Genomic DNA, 18,932 nt, shown 5'->3' with positions numbered 1-18,932 from the left:
GAGAGAGAGAGAGAGAGAGAGAGAGAGAAGGGGGGGAGTAGAGGCCCGCCACGAGCACGTGGGAGAGAGGGGGAAGGGAAGGGAAGAGGAGGGGTAGGAGTGGGAGAGCAAGGTTGCAAGAGCACAAGAGCAAGAGAGAGAGGAGGGGTCAAGCAGCTCCTTTTATAGTGTCAGGTCACTGGGGAGGAGCATACCTGGCCACTGCTGGGTAATTGAGGGGTGGGGTACACCTGGCTGTTGCTAGGTAACTGAGGGGTGGGGTTTACAGAATCCCAACACCCCTTACCCTCTCCAACCCCCTCTCCTTTTCTGGGCCTTTCCCCCCTGCGATATAGTTTAAACACAAAATGTGGTGTTGGTGGGAGGGGGATTACTCATGTTCCTGTTCATCCAGCCTATGTGAAGTCAAGACAGACTCTAGCTTGCTTAGCCCGGGGGGTGGTTTGAGCTGAAACTGGGATGAGGGATGTTGGGGGGACTACCTAGGACACTACATCTTTTGTGCCTTCTCCTTCTGCCAGCACCCCCACGGGCTGTAGCTACCACTCTGTGGCCCTTTGTCTTCCACTGCTTAGTCACACTCTTTGTTCTCAGCTCAGATGGGGGGATGGAAAGGGGCAATAAGAGTATCCTGGTGACAGCTCCTCTTGCCCCTTGTGTGATTGACTCCTCCTGCCTCAGCCCCTCCGCTCAGGACCAGGGAGGGTCAGGGCATGTGATGGGTCAAGAGGTGAGGCCGGAAGTCACCACAGGGTGGGTAATTCAGGAAGTGATAGCACCGGGACAGGTATTAATGACCGGAGCAGGAAGGGAGAGGAAGCATTCTGATGAATATGATGTGGGGGGACAGGAGGTGACCAGACAGAGAATGAATAAAGGGACAGGGGTAGGGGAGGTGGTGTTTCTCTGGGAAAGGGAAGGGACTGCTGAGTGTACTCTCCTTCCTGGGGATTTCCTGGGGAAACAAGTGGCCATGTTTCCTTATCATGAGAGTATGCTCTTTGGTTTCTCAGTCCCCTCCAGTTCTGAAGCAGAGGAGTCATTAGCTCCCTCCTCTAACACCCACACACATGCACACACCAGTCACCATCCCTTTCCCAGGTTCGTTCCCCCCAACCCCATGAGGCATGAGGAGTCAGACATTACTGGATATTCCAGGAACCATTGGATATGAAAGGTAGTGTCAAGGGAGTAGCAGGGATTAATTCTGGGTTTCCGAGAGACAGAAAGTGTGTCGTGTCTAGGTGAGGTGAGGGGCTGGCTGGCTTGAGGAAGCTGGGTGCTGGGGTAGTTGGGCATGGATAGGAAGGAAGGAACAGGGCCAAGAGCCTGGGGTAATCTACTGGGAGCTGAGCCAGGGGAACAGGCACTCAGAAAGTTGGGGAGGAGGAAGCCTAGGTTGGAATGGCTATTCTATGCTTTGGATAGGGCAGAGGTAATGGGGGAGGGGGGAGAATGAATGAATGAGAATAGATGTACTCTGGAGCTTCCTCCTATAAAGAAAAGTAGTTATCTCCTCCTTTGTCTGCTTCTTTCTTGTTTCCATTCTAAGTTCTAACTTCTGTCTCCTTGCCTTCCTGTCTCTACCACCTCTTCTTCCCAGCAGCTTGGCCCCATCCCTTCTTTCTTAATGCCTTCTTACCAGCTCCCCACATCCTTTTAAACCCAGAAGGGCTTGGCTCTAGCAGATTAGCCTCTGGGGTAGAGGGCAACATAAATGACATTCCAGGAAGTGAGAAAGCATAGGCTAGACCAGGCTGGACAGGAGGGATGTGAATTCTCCCAGGACAGAATCTCATCTGTGAGTGCTGTCCAGGCCCTTTCCCCCAGTCCCCACCTCCCCTGGGGCTCTGTCCCATTTAAAAAAAAAAAAAAAAAAAAAACGGAAAAGAGACAGCTGAGGGCTGATGGTGGGATTTGGGGAAAGGATGTGTCATCAACTGGCTCAGTGCCTAAAAAGTATCTGGTTGCTAGAGATTCCCTTCCCCTGGGCAAGTCCCTTTTTTTTTTTTTTTTTTTTTTCTTTCTTTCTTTATTTCTTTCTTAAGGAAAACACACACACACACACACACACACACACACACAGATACACTAAGGTCTTTGGGAAGCAATGATACATCCATTCTTCAGAGTCCCAGTGACTGAGCTTCTGGCTGAGTGGCTTACAGATCAGCCAATCACATGCAGAGGGAGGCTCTGGATGCTTAAAAGAGCTGGAGGGGAGAGAAGCTGGGAAGAACCCGGGGAGACCCACAGATACACAGAAACAAGAGACAGAAGAGGAGAGAGACAGAGGCAAAGAGACAGCAGGAGGAGTCAGACAGGGCAGGCACTGAGGCAAAGCCAGACAGCTGAGCAGACAGAGAAGCCAAGGAGTCACAGAGAGACAAAGACCTGGGACAGAAGGGCACAGGAGGAAGTTTTGGAGGAGACCCCCTGGGCACTTTTCCTGAGTCCAGGGGCTGCTTTATTTTTTCATCTTCTCTGAACGTCCCTAGCCCCTCTAAAAACTTTGCCTCAGATTTTGGCACAAGTCCGAGCCCTTCTGGCTTTAACGAGGAGACTTCTTACAGTTAGGGTGTGGAGGATTTTTGGTGCCTCAGATGGCCTCAATCCATCACAGCTGCAGCACGGGTACCATGTCCCAGATGGGCTTGCATCCCAGGAGGGGCTTGACCGGGCACTGGCTGCGAAGATTCCAACCCTGCTTGCTTCTTCACCCAGTGCCTTTCTCTGGTCTGGAGCGGTGGTGGCTGCTGCTGCTGCTGGCCTCCCTCCTGCCCTTAGCCTGGTCAGCCAGCCCTCTCCCCCGGGAGGAGGAGATCGTGTTTCCAGAGAAGCTCAATGGCAGTAGCATCATACCTGGTTCAGGCATCCCTGCCAGGCTGCTGTACCGATTACCAGCCTTCGGGGAGATGTTGCTACTAGAACTAGAGCAGGACCCTGGGGTGCAGGTAGAGGGGCTGACAGTACAGTACCTGGGCCAGGCACCTGAGATGCTGGGTGGGGCGGAGCCAGGTACCTACCTGACTGGCACCATCAATGGAGATCCGGAGTCGGTGGCATCTCTGCACTGGGACGGGGGAGCCCTCTTAGGGGTATTGCAGTACCGGGGGGCCGAACTCCACCTCCAGCCTCTAGAAGGAGGCGCCCTTAACTCTGCTGGGGGACCAGGGGCTCACATCCTACGCCGGAAGAGTCCTGTCAGCAGCCAAGGTCCCATGTGCAACGTCAAGGCTCCTTCTGGGAGCCCCAGTCCCATTTCCCGCAGAACCAAGGTAGGCGACCCTGGAGATCATGTCCCGTACCACCCTCCCGCCATGTCTGTCCTACTGACCCCTATTCACCCTCTCTCCTCCCACTTCCACTTGTAGCTTTCCAGCTTCTCTCTATCTCCCTGCCTTTCCTATCTCCCCTACCCTTTCTTTGGGAAAACCTGGCTTCTCCCTGCTTCCGTCCTTTGCTTTGCTCTGAGGACTCCCTGAGGTAGGTCAGATTCTCTGGGCCGGAATGACCTCTCCCCCTCCCTACCCCGCCCCTTCCTGGCCATGGAGTCTCCTGCTGACACAGTTCCCAGCAGTAAAGCTCTCCTAACAGCCTGTTGGCCTAGGCTCTTTTCTCTGCCCCAGTGGTTTTTTTTTTTTTTTTCCCTCACCCCCAGCTACAGGAGTAAAATTTGAGGCCTGAGGGACTGAGTTTTTGGCTTCTGATGTTCCCTTTAAAACCGTTCTGGCAAACTGCAAATTAGGACAGGAGTAGGCAGGCGAAGAGAGGCATCTCATACCCCTGGGTCAATCCTCTTCCCACACTGTGGGCTGCCTGCAAGACTGCCCGAGGCGCTATCCTTTCCTCCCTCCCACTCCTGGGTCTCCCCCTTTCTCTCCCCCACTCCTTCTCTAGATTTAATCCAGACCAGACACTCCTTCCACACCCGCCACGCTGAGATCTGGCTGTGGCCCTAGCTGCTGACTGAATTGTTCCTCCAACCACACAGGGCAGACACGTCGTCTGCAGTTCAGCCCTCTAGCTCTACTCCCACCCCACCCCCAACCCGGCCGCCGCCACACTTGGGGACCCTAGCGCCCCTCCCCGAGGCAGTCCCAGCTGCTTTTCACCTCTGGGGCCCACTTAGCCGTGAAACGTGGCAAGCCTTCTTTCGGAACAACAGCTGATTCTTCAACATTACCACAAAAGCAGTGGGATTTGGGGTTAGAGGGAGGGCCCCAAGCCAGTCACTTCAGGAATCCTGTGGGGTATGTGAGGGCCAGCTAACTCTGCTGAGTTTTACACCTGGGAATGAAGTGAGGGAAGAGAGACCCTGGATCTAGGAGGTTATCTCAGCACCCTCCTCTCTCCTTTTTTCTCTTAAGCGCTTCGCTTCTCTGAGTAGATTCGTGGAGACCCTGGTGGTGGCAGATGACAAGATGGCGGCATTCCACGGTACAGGGTTAAAGCACTACCTACTGACGGTTATGGCAGCCGCCGCCAAAGCCTTTAAGCACCCAAGCATCCGAAACCCTGTCAGCTTGGTGGTGACTCGCCTAGTGATCCTGGGGTCGGGCCAGGAAGGGCCCCAAGTGGGGCCAAGTGCGGCCCAGACCCTACGCAGCTTCTGCGCCTGGCAGCGAGGCCTCAACACCCCCAATGACTCAGATCCTGACCACTTTGACACAGCCATTCTGTTCACCCGGCAGGTAAGGCCTCAGTCAGCACCACAGGCAAGGGACCACGACACAGAGGGGTACAACCACTACACAGACCATGGTGGAGAAGAGTCCCCTGGAGTTGCTCATGAGCCTGGCTCTAGCCACATAGCCGTGGAGTGCCTGTGTGGGCCCTGACATCTAGTTCTTTATAATTTGGATATCAACCCCAAGCATTTTCTGTGCTCCTTCTCCACAGGACCTGTGTGGGGTCTCCACCTGTGACACTCTGGGTATGGCTGATGTGGGCACCGTCTGTGACCCAGCTAGGAGCTGTGCTATTGTGGAGGACGATGGGCTCCAGTCAGCCTTCACTGCCGCTCATGAACTGGGTAAGGTAGCTCTGGAGCAGTGTGGCACCTGATGCAAGCGGGGCTGAGGATGCTCTAAGGATATAAGGGCCTCACTAGAGTACAAATTGGGGTGCTGAGATTTCTTCCTCCCCAGCCCTAGGTCCAAGGTCAGAATCCCTCTGTGTTCTGGGTGCAGACAAGCATACATTTTTCTTTTTCTTTTTAAGATTTATTTATTTTGTTTATGAGAGTACACTGCAGCTGTCATCAGACACACCAGAAGAGGGTCTCAGATCCCATTCCAGATGGTTGTGAGCCACCATGTGGTTGCTGGGAATTGAACTCAGGACCTCTGGAAGAGTAGTCGGTGCTCTGAACCGCTGAGCCAGCTCTCTAGCCCAGATTTTTTTTCTGCTAAAAAAAATAGCAGGTGGAAACTTACTTTGAACTGTATTATGCACGTGGGTATATGTGTTTGGAAGGGGAGACAGTAAGGGAATGGAGTGGAGGGTTGGGAATGTTAGCTACAGTGCAAAGTAAGCCTTTTCTTTGGGGAAGAGAAGACGGGGCAATAGGGGCTATGTATTGAATCTTCAGAGACCCATGAGAGTATCTGAGAGGGGGGAGGGAAAGTGGATCTGATCATTAACAGCTGCAACCAAGTGTATAATGGAGCCCCATGAGGTCACAGGATGGAACCCCTGGACACTAGCAGCACCATTTCTCTTATAGGCCATGTCTTCAACATGCTCCATGATAACTCCAAGCCATGTGCTAACTTGAATGGGCAGGGGGGTTCCTCTCGCCATGTCATGGCCCCTGTCATGGCTCATGTGGACCCTGAAGAGCCCTGGTCCCCCTGCAGTGCCCGATTCATCACTGACTTCCTGGACAATGGCTACGGTAAGCTGATGACACCTTTTTCAGAGTAAGGGACTCAATTCCTGCCCTGTCTCACTGGACTCTTATTTCTGGAACATTCTCTGTGGGCCACACTGAGTCCTCCACGTGTGTTTCCTCCGCTGTATGTGATGGGGTGAGAAATACTGTTGTCTTGGTGTGGTTCCCACTTCCTATGACAACAAATAGCACAGGTGGGGGGGGACGACGAATGTTGGCTCCACACAATTAGAATTGACCCTTTAAGGACTAGAACTGTCCAAAATTGAAATGGACTGACTGTAATCAGTAAATCACCTTGTTATTCAATAGCATGGAAGACTGCAAAAGAATCTGAAGGACTATCTCCAGACAGAGATTTGTATCTTATTTTATTTTCTCTGTGTGTACGTGCTTGCAGGTGCCCATGGAGGCCAGATAAGGGGTCCTGCATCCCCTGGAGCTGGAGACAGTTAGTGAGTCACTTGCTGTAGTTGCTGGGAATGGAACTGGAGACCTCTGAAAGTGCTCTTTACTATGGAGCCATCTCTCCAGTTCCCGGAAGTAACTGATTAGACGCATTCTCAAGAATTGTATAGACATGGTGGCACGTTCCTTTAATCTCAGCACTCAAAGGCAGGTGGATTGGTGTGAGTTTGAGGCCAGCCTGGTCTATGTAGTGACAGGACTATATAAGGAGTAGACACCTCTAAAAAAAAGGAGGAAAAGGAAGGAAGAAAGAAGGGAGAGAGAGAAAAGGAAGGATTGTACAGAGGTGCTATGCATATATTCCTATAATCTTAGCATCTGGGAAACTAAGGCAGAAGAATTGCCACATGATTTACAGGCAAGCTTGGGCTATGTAATAGTGAGTTCCAGGCTATCTAAGGTTATAGAGTGAATCTGCCCACAAGACTCCAAATACAGCTGGCGATGGCTCAGCAGGTTAAGGTGTTTGCTGACAAACCTGATAGTCTGATGCTGACCTCTGCAAGTTGTCCTCTGACTCCTATACATGTGCAAACTCCATTCTCCTGTGATAAATAAGTGAGTGCAGTTTTTAAAATAATGGTTTGGAAAACACAAATACTGGAGCTAGAGAGATGGCCCAGTGGTTAAGAGCACTGACTGCTCTTCCAAAGGTCCTGAGTTCAATTCCCAGAAACTACATGCTGGCTCACAACTATCTGAAATGGGATCTGATGCCCTCTTCTGGTGTGTTTGTGGACAGCCACAGTGTATTCACATATATAAAATAAATAGATAAAGAGAAAAGAAAAATCCAAATACTTCCAGTAGTTGTTATAGAAATTGTTAATCTCAATCTGGGGTTTCTACCCCACCTTGAACATTCAGTTCCCAGATAAAAGACACATACAACTTTTTTTTAAAAAAAGATTTATTTATTTATTTGTATGAGTACACTGTGGCTGTCTTACCAGAAGAGAGCATCAGATCCCATTGCTGACAGTTGTGAGCCACCTTATGGTTGCTGGATTTGAACTCAGGAACTTTGGAAGAGCAGTCAACGCTCTAACCACTGAGCCATCTCTCACGTCCCCCCACATGCAACTTTTATATTTATAATAAGCCATAATCAGCACAAGAGCTGTGAGGAAGAGATGCCATGCTGTCCTCTACACTGTTATGTCTATTTCCCAGCCAATAATCCCACTATACATTTGCCATGTTTGTCTGGGCTGCTCTTAACTCCAATTAGCCAACCCACATGACCACTATTTCATGACTCATTAATCCATGGGGCTTCTCCTCCATTCCTCACCTTCTTCTCCCCTTCTGGTTCTCCTCTGACTCCCAAGCTCGGAACCCTAAATCCCACCTATGTCTCTTCTGCACAGCTATTGGCTATAGGCATCTTATTTACCAATCAAAAATAACTTGGGGGCCACCAGGTCATGAGGAACCAGTATTAGCATTAGAATACAAGCAGCATCAGGCCAACCCACTGCAAGTGATGATGATGATGGTGATGATGATGATGGATGGTAAAGGTAAACTCTGCAGTGGATAAGACCAGATGGAAGTGCTTTTTGGTTCCTATGGTGACTGTGTTCTTTGTTTACATGCAGACATGTGGCTGTGAGTCACCTCACGTCTCTGTGCTTGTAGTTAGCTAGTAAGCAAATTAGATGTAATAGTAGCCGGCACCCCACAGTACTGTGATTAGTAGATGAGATATTGTGGACCAGGGCTTTACTAGTCCTGACCACATAGTAAGCATTCAGTACAGTGTAGCTGAAGGTGGGTGGGTACCTTAGGTATGAGAGAACCCCAGCTTTAGCTGGTAACCCTAAGTCTCAGGTCCTTGCTAACTTTATATCTTAATCCCCTTTCAGGGCACTGTCTCTTAGACAAACCAGAGGCACCACTGCATCTGCCAGTGACTTTTCCTGGCAAGGACTACGACGCTGACCGCCAGTGCCAACTGACCTTTGGTCCCGACTCAAGCCATTGTCCACAGCTGCCACCGCCCTGTGCTGCCCTCTGGTGCTCTGGCCACCTCAATGGCCATGCCATGTGCCAGACTAAGCACTCGCCCTGGGCTGATGGCACTCCCTGCGGATCTGCACAGGCCTGTATGGGTGGCCGCTGTCTCCACGTGGACCAGCTCAAGGACTTCAATGTGAGACTTCAGGGCGTGACTTGGGTAAAAGGCCTGCGGAAAGGAGACTGGCCCTAAGCCTAGGAGAGAGAGTGCTCATCCCACCTCCATTCTGTGCCCCCGCAGATTCCTCAGGCTGGAGGCTGGGGTCCCTGGGGACCATGGGGTGACTGCTCCAGGACTTGTGGGGGTGGTGTCCAATTCTCCTCCCGGGACTGCACAAGGCCCGTCCCCCGGAATGGTGGCAAGTATTGTGAGGGCCGCCGTACCCGCTTCCGTTCCTGCAACACTGAGAACTGCCCACATGGCTCAGGTGAGGGGTGTGAAAGATCAGAGCCCTGGGAAGGGGTGGTGGTCAGGAAGGTTTGTGCCTCGATTACTGGTCTAAGGTGCTAAGTGTCTCTGCTGCTGGGGAAATGCCTTTATCTTTCCAGAACTATTCCCAGAAATCTGTGAGGAAGAGATGCCATGCTGGCTAAAGTTCTGAGGGCCTAGGCGGGAGGGTGTATGGGATAGTACGAGGAGAGAGAAGCTCAGACTGTTTTCTGCCTATAGCATTGACCTTCCGTGAAGAGCAGTGTGCTGCCTACAACCACAGGACCGACCTCTTCAAGAGTTTTCCAGGGCCCATGGACTGGGTTCCGCGCTACACAGGTGTAGCCCCTCGAGACCAGTGCAAACTCACCTGCCAGGCCCGGGCACTGGGTTACTACTATGTACTGGAGCCACGGGTGAGGACCAGAAACCTTCAGGCCCAACCGAGGCTTACACACTTCCCAGTGGTTCCTCCAGCTCATTGGCTGGCATTCCCACAGTCCTGCTGTGTCAGCATTCAGGTTTACTCAGCTACTCAGCCTGTCTGTCCATGGTTGTCCCGTGTTAGTGGCTTTGAATCAGTGGCCACTGAAGCTGTTCCAGCTTGTATCTCTGCTTCTCCCTTTCTCTGTTCTTCTGGACACATTTAGTGAGACCTTTTGGGGAAAGCCTTGACTCATCCTCTAGCAAAGAATTAATTCTTGGACAGCCTTAGTGGGTAAACTTCCTGAAGACCACTAACACTTGGACACTCCTTTCCCAGAGTGGCTGGTTCAAAGCAAGAAAAAAAAAAAAAAAAAAAGCCAAACAAAATTCCTATAAGTTTGTTGCCCTCTAGTGGTCATCCGGAAGCTGTATCATTAAATTTAGAGTTCTGTCCTGGGTCTAAAGATCCTTGCCCCCTCAGTTTGTGATATTTCTAAACCTCAAATTTTCCACCCTTAGAAATCTTACACAGCAGTTGTGAGACCTAAAGAATTTTGTGTATCACCTGATTCATAGTCAATGCAGGAACGACGGTCAGGCGTATCATTATTATCATCTTAATCCTGTATAAGTGAAGGCTCCCCTACACCCCTTCCTAATCTGTTATTTTCTAGCCCACTTTTCAGATGTTTAGCTTACAAACCCCTGCTGACTTAGCAAGAACTCCTAACAGTGTCCCTCTTCTACTCTTCAGGTGGTAGATGGAACTCCCTGTTCCCCAGACACCTCCTCTGTCTGTGTTCAGGGCCGCTGTATCCATGCTGGCTGTGACCGGATCATTGGCTCCAAAAAGAAGTTTGACAAGTGCATGGTGTGCGGTGGGAATGGCTCTGGCTGCAGCAAGCAGTCAGGCTCCTTCAAAAAATTCAGGTCCTTCTAGCCGTTCTCTGCTTGTTCTGGTTGCTGTCCTAGTCTTGGGGTCCGATGCTATCCTGCCCGCTCAACACTTAATGTAGTCTCAGGAAGACAGATGAGTAGCTGGTTACAATGGGGTGCTCCACTTGAACAAAGAGGGCACAAGAGCTCTTGAAGGCATCCGGGAAGGCTTCCTTGGGCGGTTACCCCTGAGCGAAGGGGTAGGAATTGGACAGGTCCCAGGGAAGCCAGGACTGGCAAGACACTCAGTAAGCAGTAGTAAATGTCCATAAATAAGAGTAAGGAAGGCACACTTGCTGGTGGCTCTGTTCTAAGGTGGATACATACCTCATATAAGCTTGAAGAAGCAACCCCTAACACACACATACACACCCAGACAAACACAGTAAGGCAAACTGAAGGGATTGGGGAGATGCTGAGTTCTTTCTTTACTTTGTCCTCACAGGTATGGATACAGCGATGTGGTCACGATCCCTGCGGGGGCCACCCATATCCTTGTACGGCAGCAAGGAGGGTCTGGCCTCAGGAGCATCTACCTGGCCCTGAAGCTTTCAGATGGTTCTTACGCCCTCAATGGTGAATACACGCTGATACCCTCCGCAACAGATGTGGTACTTCCTGGAGCAGTCAGCTTGCGCTATAGCGGAGCCACAGCAGCCTCGGAGACACTGTCTGGACATGGGCCGCTGGCCCAGCCCTTGACTCTGCAAGTCCTGGTGGCTGGCAACCCACAGAATGCACGTCTGCGGTACAGTTTCTTTGTCCCACGGCCAGTCCCTTCAACACCACGCCCTCCTCCCCAAGACTGGCTGCAACGCAAGGCAGAGATTCTGAAGATCCTTCGGAAACGTCCCTGGGCAGGCCGGAAATAACCTCACTGTCCCGGCTGCCCCCCACCTGGGGCGCCGGGGCCTCAGACTCATCTGGAGGAATGAGCGGGCTTCTGCAGCTGCCTCGTACTAAAACACAGTAGGGAGGTGGAGAGGGTGAGACCTGTCTGCCTCTCTGCCCCAAACCGCAGGCTGGCCCTGCCCTGGGAGGCAGTGATGTGCTGAATGGAAAGGGGCTAGGTGACAGTACCCTATCTACTAAACTGCCCCCTCTACCCTGCAGGTCACAGGAGGGAGCAGGGGAGACAGGATGGGTCCTGGGCCCCCAGTTGTATTTATTTAGTATTTATTCACTTTTATTTAGCACCAGGGAAGGGGACTAGGGTCTTGGGGAAACTCACTCATTATAGTCCCATCCTAGCTATGAAATCCAGGGTGTTGGTGACAAGTATAAATGGTGTGTGTGTGTGTGTGTGTGTGTGCGCGTGCGTGTGTGCATGCGTGTGTGTTTATGTATGAGGTACAACCTGCCCTGCTTTCCTCTCCCTGATTTTCCCCTCCTGGGAAAAGGAGAGTCAAAGGTAGGATTGCCTTCAGGGAGTAAGGGATTATCATATTTTTAAATTGAAGTTTGCTATTTATGTGCTCTTTTCAGAGTCAGACAAATGTGGGTTATACTTTGGGCCCCTGCATCTTTGAGCATTAGTTGTTTTCACGTGCCAATAATAATACCTCCCTTAGAAACTTGTTGTAAGAATGAAATGATGGAAATAAAGAACCGGTGTAATCCCTCCCCCTCAGTAGGTGCTCAAGAACCAGCAGCTGCCGTTCTCCTCACCCTGCCCTCCGGTAGAGGCTCTGCAAAGCGCTTGAAGTCCCTTGTGCCTATCTTTAGTCCCAGGCTCAGATCCTTCTGCTTGGCAGTACTGTTTAGGATTTGGAGAGAGTTCAGACGATCAGAAGGCCATCCTGTCCACCCCTTCGGTGGGCACATAAGCACCTGAGGCAGACAGAACAAACACTTGGCCAGGAGGGTCAACAAGAACATGAAGGTACAAGAGCAAAACGAAACAACTCCCTCAACACAAAAGAGGCGCTTAGTTGTAGGAACTGTGGAAGGGGTGGAGAAGGGATGACATAGCAGCATCCTGGCATCCCAGGAGCTGCTACATCTGAACTTGAGCTAGGATTCAGCAACTTATTACCTGGGTCATGTTGGGCAAGTACTGATTCGTAACCTTGGGTTACAAGTATGTGGAGCAGGGCCAGTAATAACTGCTCTAACAGAATTGCTCTGCGCTTGAGGATTTTCAAACAGTAAAGGCTGCTGTAACATGAGAGGTGACCTTTGTAGTCACTGACCGGAACAGTGAGTTCAATCAATGTAATCCCAACCAACGTCTTGGAAGATGTGAGGTTACAATGGAGTTCAACAAGAGGAACAGGATGTGGTTTGGAAGGCAATAGTCAACAAAGGAAAAAAAAAAAAAAAAAAAAAAAAAAAAGAAAGAATCTAGCACTGGCTGAAATGGATCTCCCTTCCTTGAGAAATAACTTAGTCTGTGTGCATTAGGGGTGGGCGAAGGTGTCAGTGGGGAGTTTCAAAGGTTAAATGGCAAATGCAGAGCTGCTTTTGTGGAAGGGAGTGACTATTGAGGTAGGAAGGAGCTGTAGGTGATCATGAGGTGAGGGTGGACATCTTGTTCTGCTATAGCACCTTCAGTGGCAACTGTGCTATCTGACGTAAGATGCAGTGCAGAGAGTGAGAGGCAGTTTGTGTGTGCTGTATTCACTGGGACCAGGCTTTGCTGGTCAAGGTCAGTACGAGGCAGAGCGTTACAGAGTACACCACCGAGCACAGGGCCTGCTCTCCATGCAGCCCTGAGGGAAAGGCTGCCTATACACGTCTCTTTAGCAAGCCTCGATCCCACTCCCATGCTTGCTCTCTGGTGGGGCTCGTGGTGCTTCTACCCACCAGGCTGGGGGAGGCAGGAAGAAGACTGCGGCGTCTTCAGTTGTTTCGCCTAGGTGGTAAGACTGGACCAACAGTATGTTTGTGGAACTTAGTACTATGAACTCATGGTACAAACATGGGTTTTTACTGGCACAAAGACATTTTCTCCTTGGGAGGTTGAAACAGGCGGGTCAGGGTTTCAAGGCCAGCCTCAGCTGCTACATCAGAGCATAAGGCCAGTCTGTCTACATGGAACCTTGTCTCAAAAGAGGAGAAAGTAGATTTTTTTTTTCTCAAAAAAAAAAAAAAAAAAAAAAAAAATGTATCAGAGGCTAGAGAGAAAGCTCAGCCATTACGATTACTGGCTGATCTTCCAGAGAACCTGAGTCTGAGTCCCAGCACCCACACAGCAGTTCACAACCATCTACAACTCCAGTTCCAGAGAATCCAAGATTCTCTTGTTTTCTGTGGGTACCAGGCATGCATGTGGTGCACAGACATACATGCAGGCAAAGCACTGATAGCCACAAAGTATAAATAAATGAATTGAATTTTTCAAGTATTGAGTTTAAAGGCTATTTCTGTGATTGATTGATTGATTGATTGATAAAATGGGTGGGTTTGTATAGTGAAAGGGGATCAGAGACAGCTCTTCAAAACGATGAGTGCCCAATTCTCAATGCTGGTCAACACTTGACCTTTTTCAGGGATAAGCTTCCATGTTCTGCCTCTCCAGAGCCAGAATATAAGCTTCACATAATAGCTATCCTAAAGTCAAGAGTCCAACAAGCTTTTGCTAGAAGTAGAGATGAGGGAATATACCTTTCTATGTGGACCGGGACGAGCTCAGCTTCCAGTTCATCCAAGAGCTGCCTCTGTAGCTTTAGCTGCGATGTGGTATCAAGAGCAGAAGGAGGGCAAACAAGAAGGGAGAGGGTGCCGACACTGCTCCGGTGTCTGTAAAGATGGAAGGAGGGCCAGTGAAGCACTTGACAAAGAAGCAATGGTTGACAAGGGGCGTGTTCAGACTACCTCATTTTAGATGGCAAATGCTATGCATGGGGGTTCCTCTGACTGGGAAGGAGGCTGCAGCAGTACAGGATTTAGATCAATATTTTTCAACCCCCTCCTGCCTGCCTGCCTCTGACATCCTCACTCTGGGGTTAGAGCAGAGGAAATCTGGGCTTTTGTTCAATCACTATTTTGGTGGTGGTGGTGGGAGAGTCAGGGTTTCTGGAGAGGCAGAGAATGGGCATTTGTTTTTCTCTGTGAACTCTAGATTCACCTCTGTCTTTCCCATACAGTATTCCTCTCTCTCTCTCTCTCTCTCTCTCTCTCTCTCTCTCTCTCTCTCTCTCTCTCTCTCTCACCAGATTGACAGTGATAAAAAAGCAGTGTCTCTTGGTCAGAGCTTGTCAGGGAGGGGTGAGGGCATGGATTCAAAGGATTAACATTTTATTGGCTATGAGAATGATGCTTCTGAGCCAATTGAATACCTTCCCCATTGACTGTTGCTGGGGGAGGGTAGTAGGGGGAGAAGCCAAAATCTTTGGCAGCAAGAGCAACCAGCTGACAGCTGGAGGAAACCACCAGCTCTAAATATGCTCAGAAAAAGGGAGTCAGAGGAGGTGGGGGAGCAACAATGTTCAACAACATCCCCAGACAGGACCTTATATGGGGACAGGCTCTCTGAGCTCTTAATTAGCCTTGGGAAGGAGAGGAGGATGGAAGTATATTTAAGCACCCATTATAGTCTTTAACTAACAAAAGGCCATATAAGCTCTTTCAAACAGTGACACATTTCACACACACACACACACACACACACATCTTGATAAAGACGTGTTAGGCACATTCTCTCGATAATGCATATACAAATGTTCATGAAAGAGAAAAGGGGCTAGGAGAAGAGTGGAAGAAAAGAAGAAAGGGAGGAGAAAGAACAGGGAAATGAATCTCAAGAATAAGGGAAAACCCTGCTGGGTATGGAGGTATATTACTGTCACCTAACAATCAAGGAGTTGAGGAAGGAGACCCGCCAAGAATTCAAGGCCATCCTAGTAAGAAGACTCTGACTCAAGCCAGGTGTGGTGGTGCACACCTTTTATGCTAGCACTAAAAGGCCAAAGAGGCAGGTGGATCTCTAACCTTGAGGCCATCCTGACTACAAAGTCAGTTCCAGGAAAGCCAGGGCTATGCAGAGAAACTCTGTCTCAAACAACAAATAAACAAACAAAATCAACCAACCAAACAAATAAAACCAAAACAAACAAAAGCAAAAGAAGAAGAGGAAGAAAAAGAAGATCCTGTCTTAAAAAGTGGAAAAGAGGACTGGAGAGATGGCTCAGTGGTTAAGAGCACCAACTGTTCTTTCAGAGGTCTTGAGTTCAAATTCCAGCAACCACATGGTGGCTCACAACCATCTGTAATGGGATCTGATGCCCTCTTCTAATGTGTCTGAAGACAGCTACAGTGTACTTATATATAATAAATAAATAAAGTGGAGAAGAAGGCAGTTCAGTTGGTAAGGTGCATGCCATAATGTACTTGTTTTTTTTTCTTTTAATTGAACAACTTTATTTTAAAAAACAGATAAATGTACACATTTAAAAAGCATTTTTGCATAAAAGTATATGAATACATTTTTGTCAGTACTTGATTTTTTTTAAGTTTTGATAGTATGCATTAAAATCTTACTAGTTACAATGAGCATAAAATACATGTATAACAAACAAGATGTAACCTGGAAATAGTCAGTTTTCTTGATGTGTAAGAATTAAGCATAATGATTTTTTTTTTTGGCCTTTGTTTTTCTTAAACTTCATATAGTCTGTGAGTTGTTTCTGGGGTGTTCAGAGCTTTCTGGAGTTAGTATCCAATTATCAGTGACTGCATATTATGTCTGTTCTTTTGTAACCGGGTTACCTCACTCAGGATGATATTCTCTAGATGCATCCATTTTCTTAAGAATTTCATAAAGTCATTGTTTCTGATAGCTGAGTAGTGCTTCATTGTGTAAATAATACTTGTTTTTTTAAGATTTTATTTTATGTAACTGAGTGCTCTGCCTATCCCCATGTATACCCACATGTCAGAAGAGGGCATGAGATCCCAGTATAGATGGTTGTAAGCCACCATGTGGCTGATGGGAATTGAACCCAGGATCTCTGGAAGAGCAGCCAGTGCTCTTAACCAGTGAGCCATCTCTCCAGCTTATACAATGTACTTGAATCCTAGTAGTTGGGGGTGGGGAAGGTAGATCTGAAAGTAGCTAGCGAGCCTAGCCTACACAGCAAATCCCAGGTTTCAGTGAAGGATCTGATCTAAAATAAAAAGCACTAGCTGCTCTTGAAGACCAAGTTACGTTGACAGCCCCCACACTGCAGCTCACAAGCACCTGTAACTCTGATCCCAGGTGATCTGATGCCCTCTCTGGCTTCTCTAGGCACTGCTTAGTACACATACAGGCAGGCATACAGGCAAGTGAACACTCACACACATAAAATAAAAATATGCTAAAGAGGGTCGGAGAGATGGCCCAGTTGTTTTTGCAGAAGACTGGGGTTTGATTCCCAATACCCACATGTGGCTCATGGCCACCATAACTTCAGTTCCAGGGTCTCCAATAACCTATTTTGGCTTGCTGTGGGTACCAGGCATGTGTCTGGCATACATTCATGGAGACAAAACATTCACATATATGCAAAATAAATATAATTTTTAAAAAATTGAAAAAAACAATGTAAACAGCTCCTAAGGAACAGTGCCCAAAGTTGACTTACAGCCGGCAGCTACTTTTTGAGTTCTTTCTTCCACTCTTCTCCACCCCTTCTTTCCTCTTTCAACCCCCTAACACAGATAGGAGAGAACAAAGGATACAGGGGAAAGCAAAGAGCTCCCTGAATAAAGCCAGGGGTCAGAAAGGGGGTGATGTTATCATACTACTTGCTGACTAGATGTGTTGAGTTCATTGGGTAAGTTTGATCTTCATCATCAGAGTATATAATTTCTTCTTCCTCTACCTCTCTACCTCTTCTTCTTCCTCCTCTTTTTCTTCTTCCTCCCCTCCCTCCCCTCCCATCCTCTCCCTTCCTCCTTTCCCCCTTCCTCTTCCTTCCCTCCCTTCCTCTCTTCCTTCCCTCCCTCTCCTCTTTTCTCTCCCTTTTCCTCTCCTTTTTCCTTCCCCTTCCTCTCTCTTTCCTCCCTCCTTCTTCTCCCTTCCTTATACGCCCCACATCCCGCCGGCAGGAACGACGTGCAACAACAGGATTCTTCTGCGAACCTTTATTGTACAGCACTCTGAGCAGGGGACCACGTGGAAGAAAAATGCACTGTTTATATATGCCCAGGAGACTCATGTTGCTACCTGATTGGTGCGCCCTACAGTAACTCATTAGTATGCCTGAGACCGGGCTGTGACGTCTGTGGTACATGCTCACTACAATCTCTCGGGCTGGGCAACGGCTGTTTGCTGAGTCATTGGCGCGAAGCCGGTGCCATCTTTGGGTATGGCAAAATGGCTTTCAACATCTGCCCCTTCTTTTTTAAATAAGACATGGCCAATCAACCATCAGGCTCTTGTTGGACCTTTAGGGTTCAAGACCATGATCAGCAATAATTTTGGGTAAGGCACCTTCCTGCATGCAATGGAACGAGCCCTGCAGGGTGCAAAGGCTGCCTATGTGTAGGACACCCATTCCTGGTGCAATGCCTCAAAGGCTCAGGGTGCAGGGGCCATCCAGACACAGACCCAACATTTTTCCTTAAGCATACTAAGCCAAACAGAGGGAGAGGTGCCCATTTCGAGTGCAGCAAGAGCTTGCGCTATGACCACTTTGTCACGTTGTTGTTGAGTACGGAGTTTGCACACCATCTAGAGCAGAAACACAGTCCCTCTGCACAAAATCATGCCAAAAACTACCTGATAAGGCAAAAGTTCTATTTTCCCCTAACCCTGCTATCTCTGTGTCTAAGGGCAAGTACGGTACATCAAAGGTTTTATAGGTGCCAAACAAAGAAGAAAATAGTTTTGCATTAAGGCGAATGGGCATCGGTTTTGGAAACACCAACAGAATCTCCCATCTCAGTTCCACTTGAATCGTCATGCAGAACAGGCTCATCAGAAGCAGGTGGAACAGCATCTTGTTCTGGTAGCACTTGATGTGTTAGACGTTCTGGGATCCAAATCAGGCTTTCTTCTCCCTGTGGAAACACACAAATAGCTCCCCTGGATCGTATTAAAATAGGATCCGGGCCTTTCCAATCACCAGTGAGGACATCTTTCCATTTTACTAACTCTTTAGGTAGAACGGGCCATTGTCCATGGCGCTTGGCAGCTGAATGGCCATGAGCATCCAAATTTAAAAAATTTAAGGTAAGAAGTATAGTAGAAATGGCCATTTTGGGTGTGGGGGGCACCTCTTCAATTCCCCCTTTTTGTTTGTTTAAATAAACCTTTAGGGTTCGATGAGCGCGTTCAATGATGCCTTGACCCTGAGAATTATAAGGCAATCCTGTCAGGAGTGAAACTCTCATGTGATGGCAAAATTGCTTGAAGTTTGCTGAAGTATAAGGCAGGACCATTATCTGTTTTTAACATTTTAGGTATGCCCCATGCACTCCACGCTTCAAGACAATGAGTAATAACATGAGAAGCCTTTTCTCTGGATAAAGGAGAAGCAAAAATGACTCCTGAACAGGTATCAATGGACACATGTAAATATTTTCAGAAGGAGGGAACATGGGTGACATCCATTTGCCAAACTTGGAGAGGCTGAATGCCTCGTGGGTTTACCCCTACATGTGGGGTGGTGACAAAGACACTGCTGTTTCCACAGCGGAGAACTATGTCTCTGGCGTCTTTTCTGGTGATGGAGAAATGCCTATGTAAGGTTTCAGCTGTCACATGAAACAGAGAATGGAACCAGGTGGCGGCCTCTACAGGGGTCAGGACTGCAAATGCAGTAGCTCGGG

The 18,932-nt window shown here is 48.8% G+C and overlaps 1 protein-coding gene across 1 annotated transcript; it reads left to right on the top strand.

Moving 5' to 3' along the window:
* Window positions 1–2,603: 2,603 nt before the first annotated feature.
* ADAMTS4 (ADAM metallopeptidase with thrombospondin type 1 motif 4) lies at window positions 2,604–11,047 on the top strand (the record flags this gene model as incomplete). Its single annotated transcript, XM_080916472.1, has 9 exons — window positions 2,604–3,278; window positions 4,371–4,694; window positions 4,903–5,035; window positions 5,729–5,899; window positions 8,233–8,519; window positions 8,625–8,811; window positions 9,054–9,229; window positions 9,994–10,169; window positions 10,621–11,047. The coding sequence occupies 9 exons, from the start codon at window positions 2,604–2,606 to the stop codon at window positions 11,045–11,047; spliced, it is 2,556 nt and encodes an 851-aa protein (XP_080772598.1).
* Window positions 11,048–18,932: the final 7,885 nt, after the last annotated feature.

This window comes from Micromys minutus, assembly GCF_963924665.1.
Source record: "Micromys minutus genome assembly, chromosome: 1".
In the NCBI taxonomy this organism is placed as follows: domain Eukaryota; kingdom Metazoa; phylum Chordata; class Mammalia; order Rodentia; family Muridae; genus Micromys; species Micromys minutus.
The sequence above is the reverse complement of the archived record's forward strand: the minus strand, read 5'-3'. Positions and strand labels throughout refer to the sequence as shown.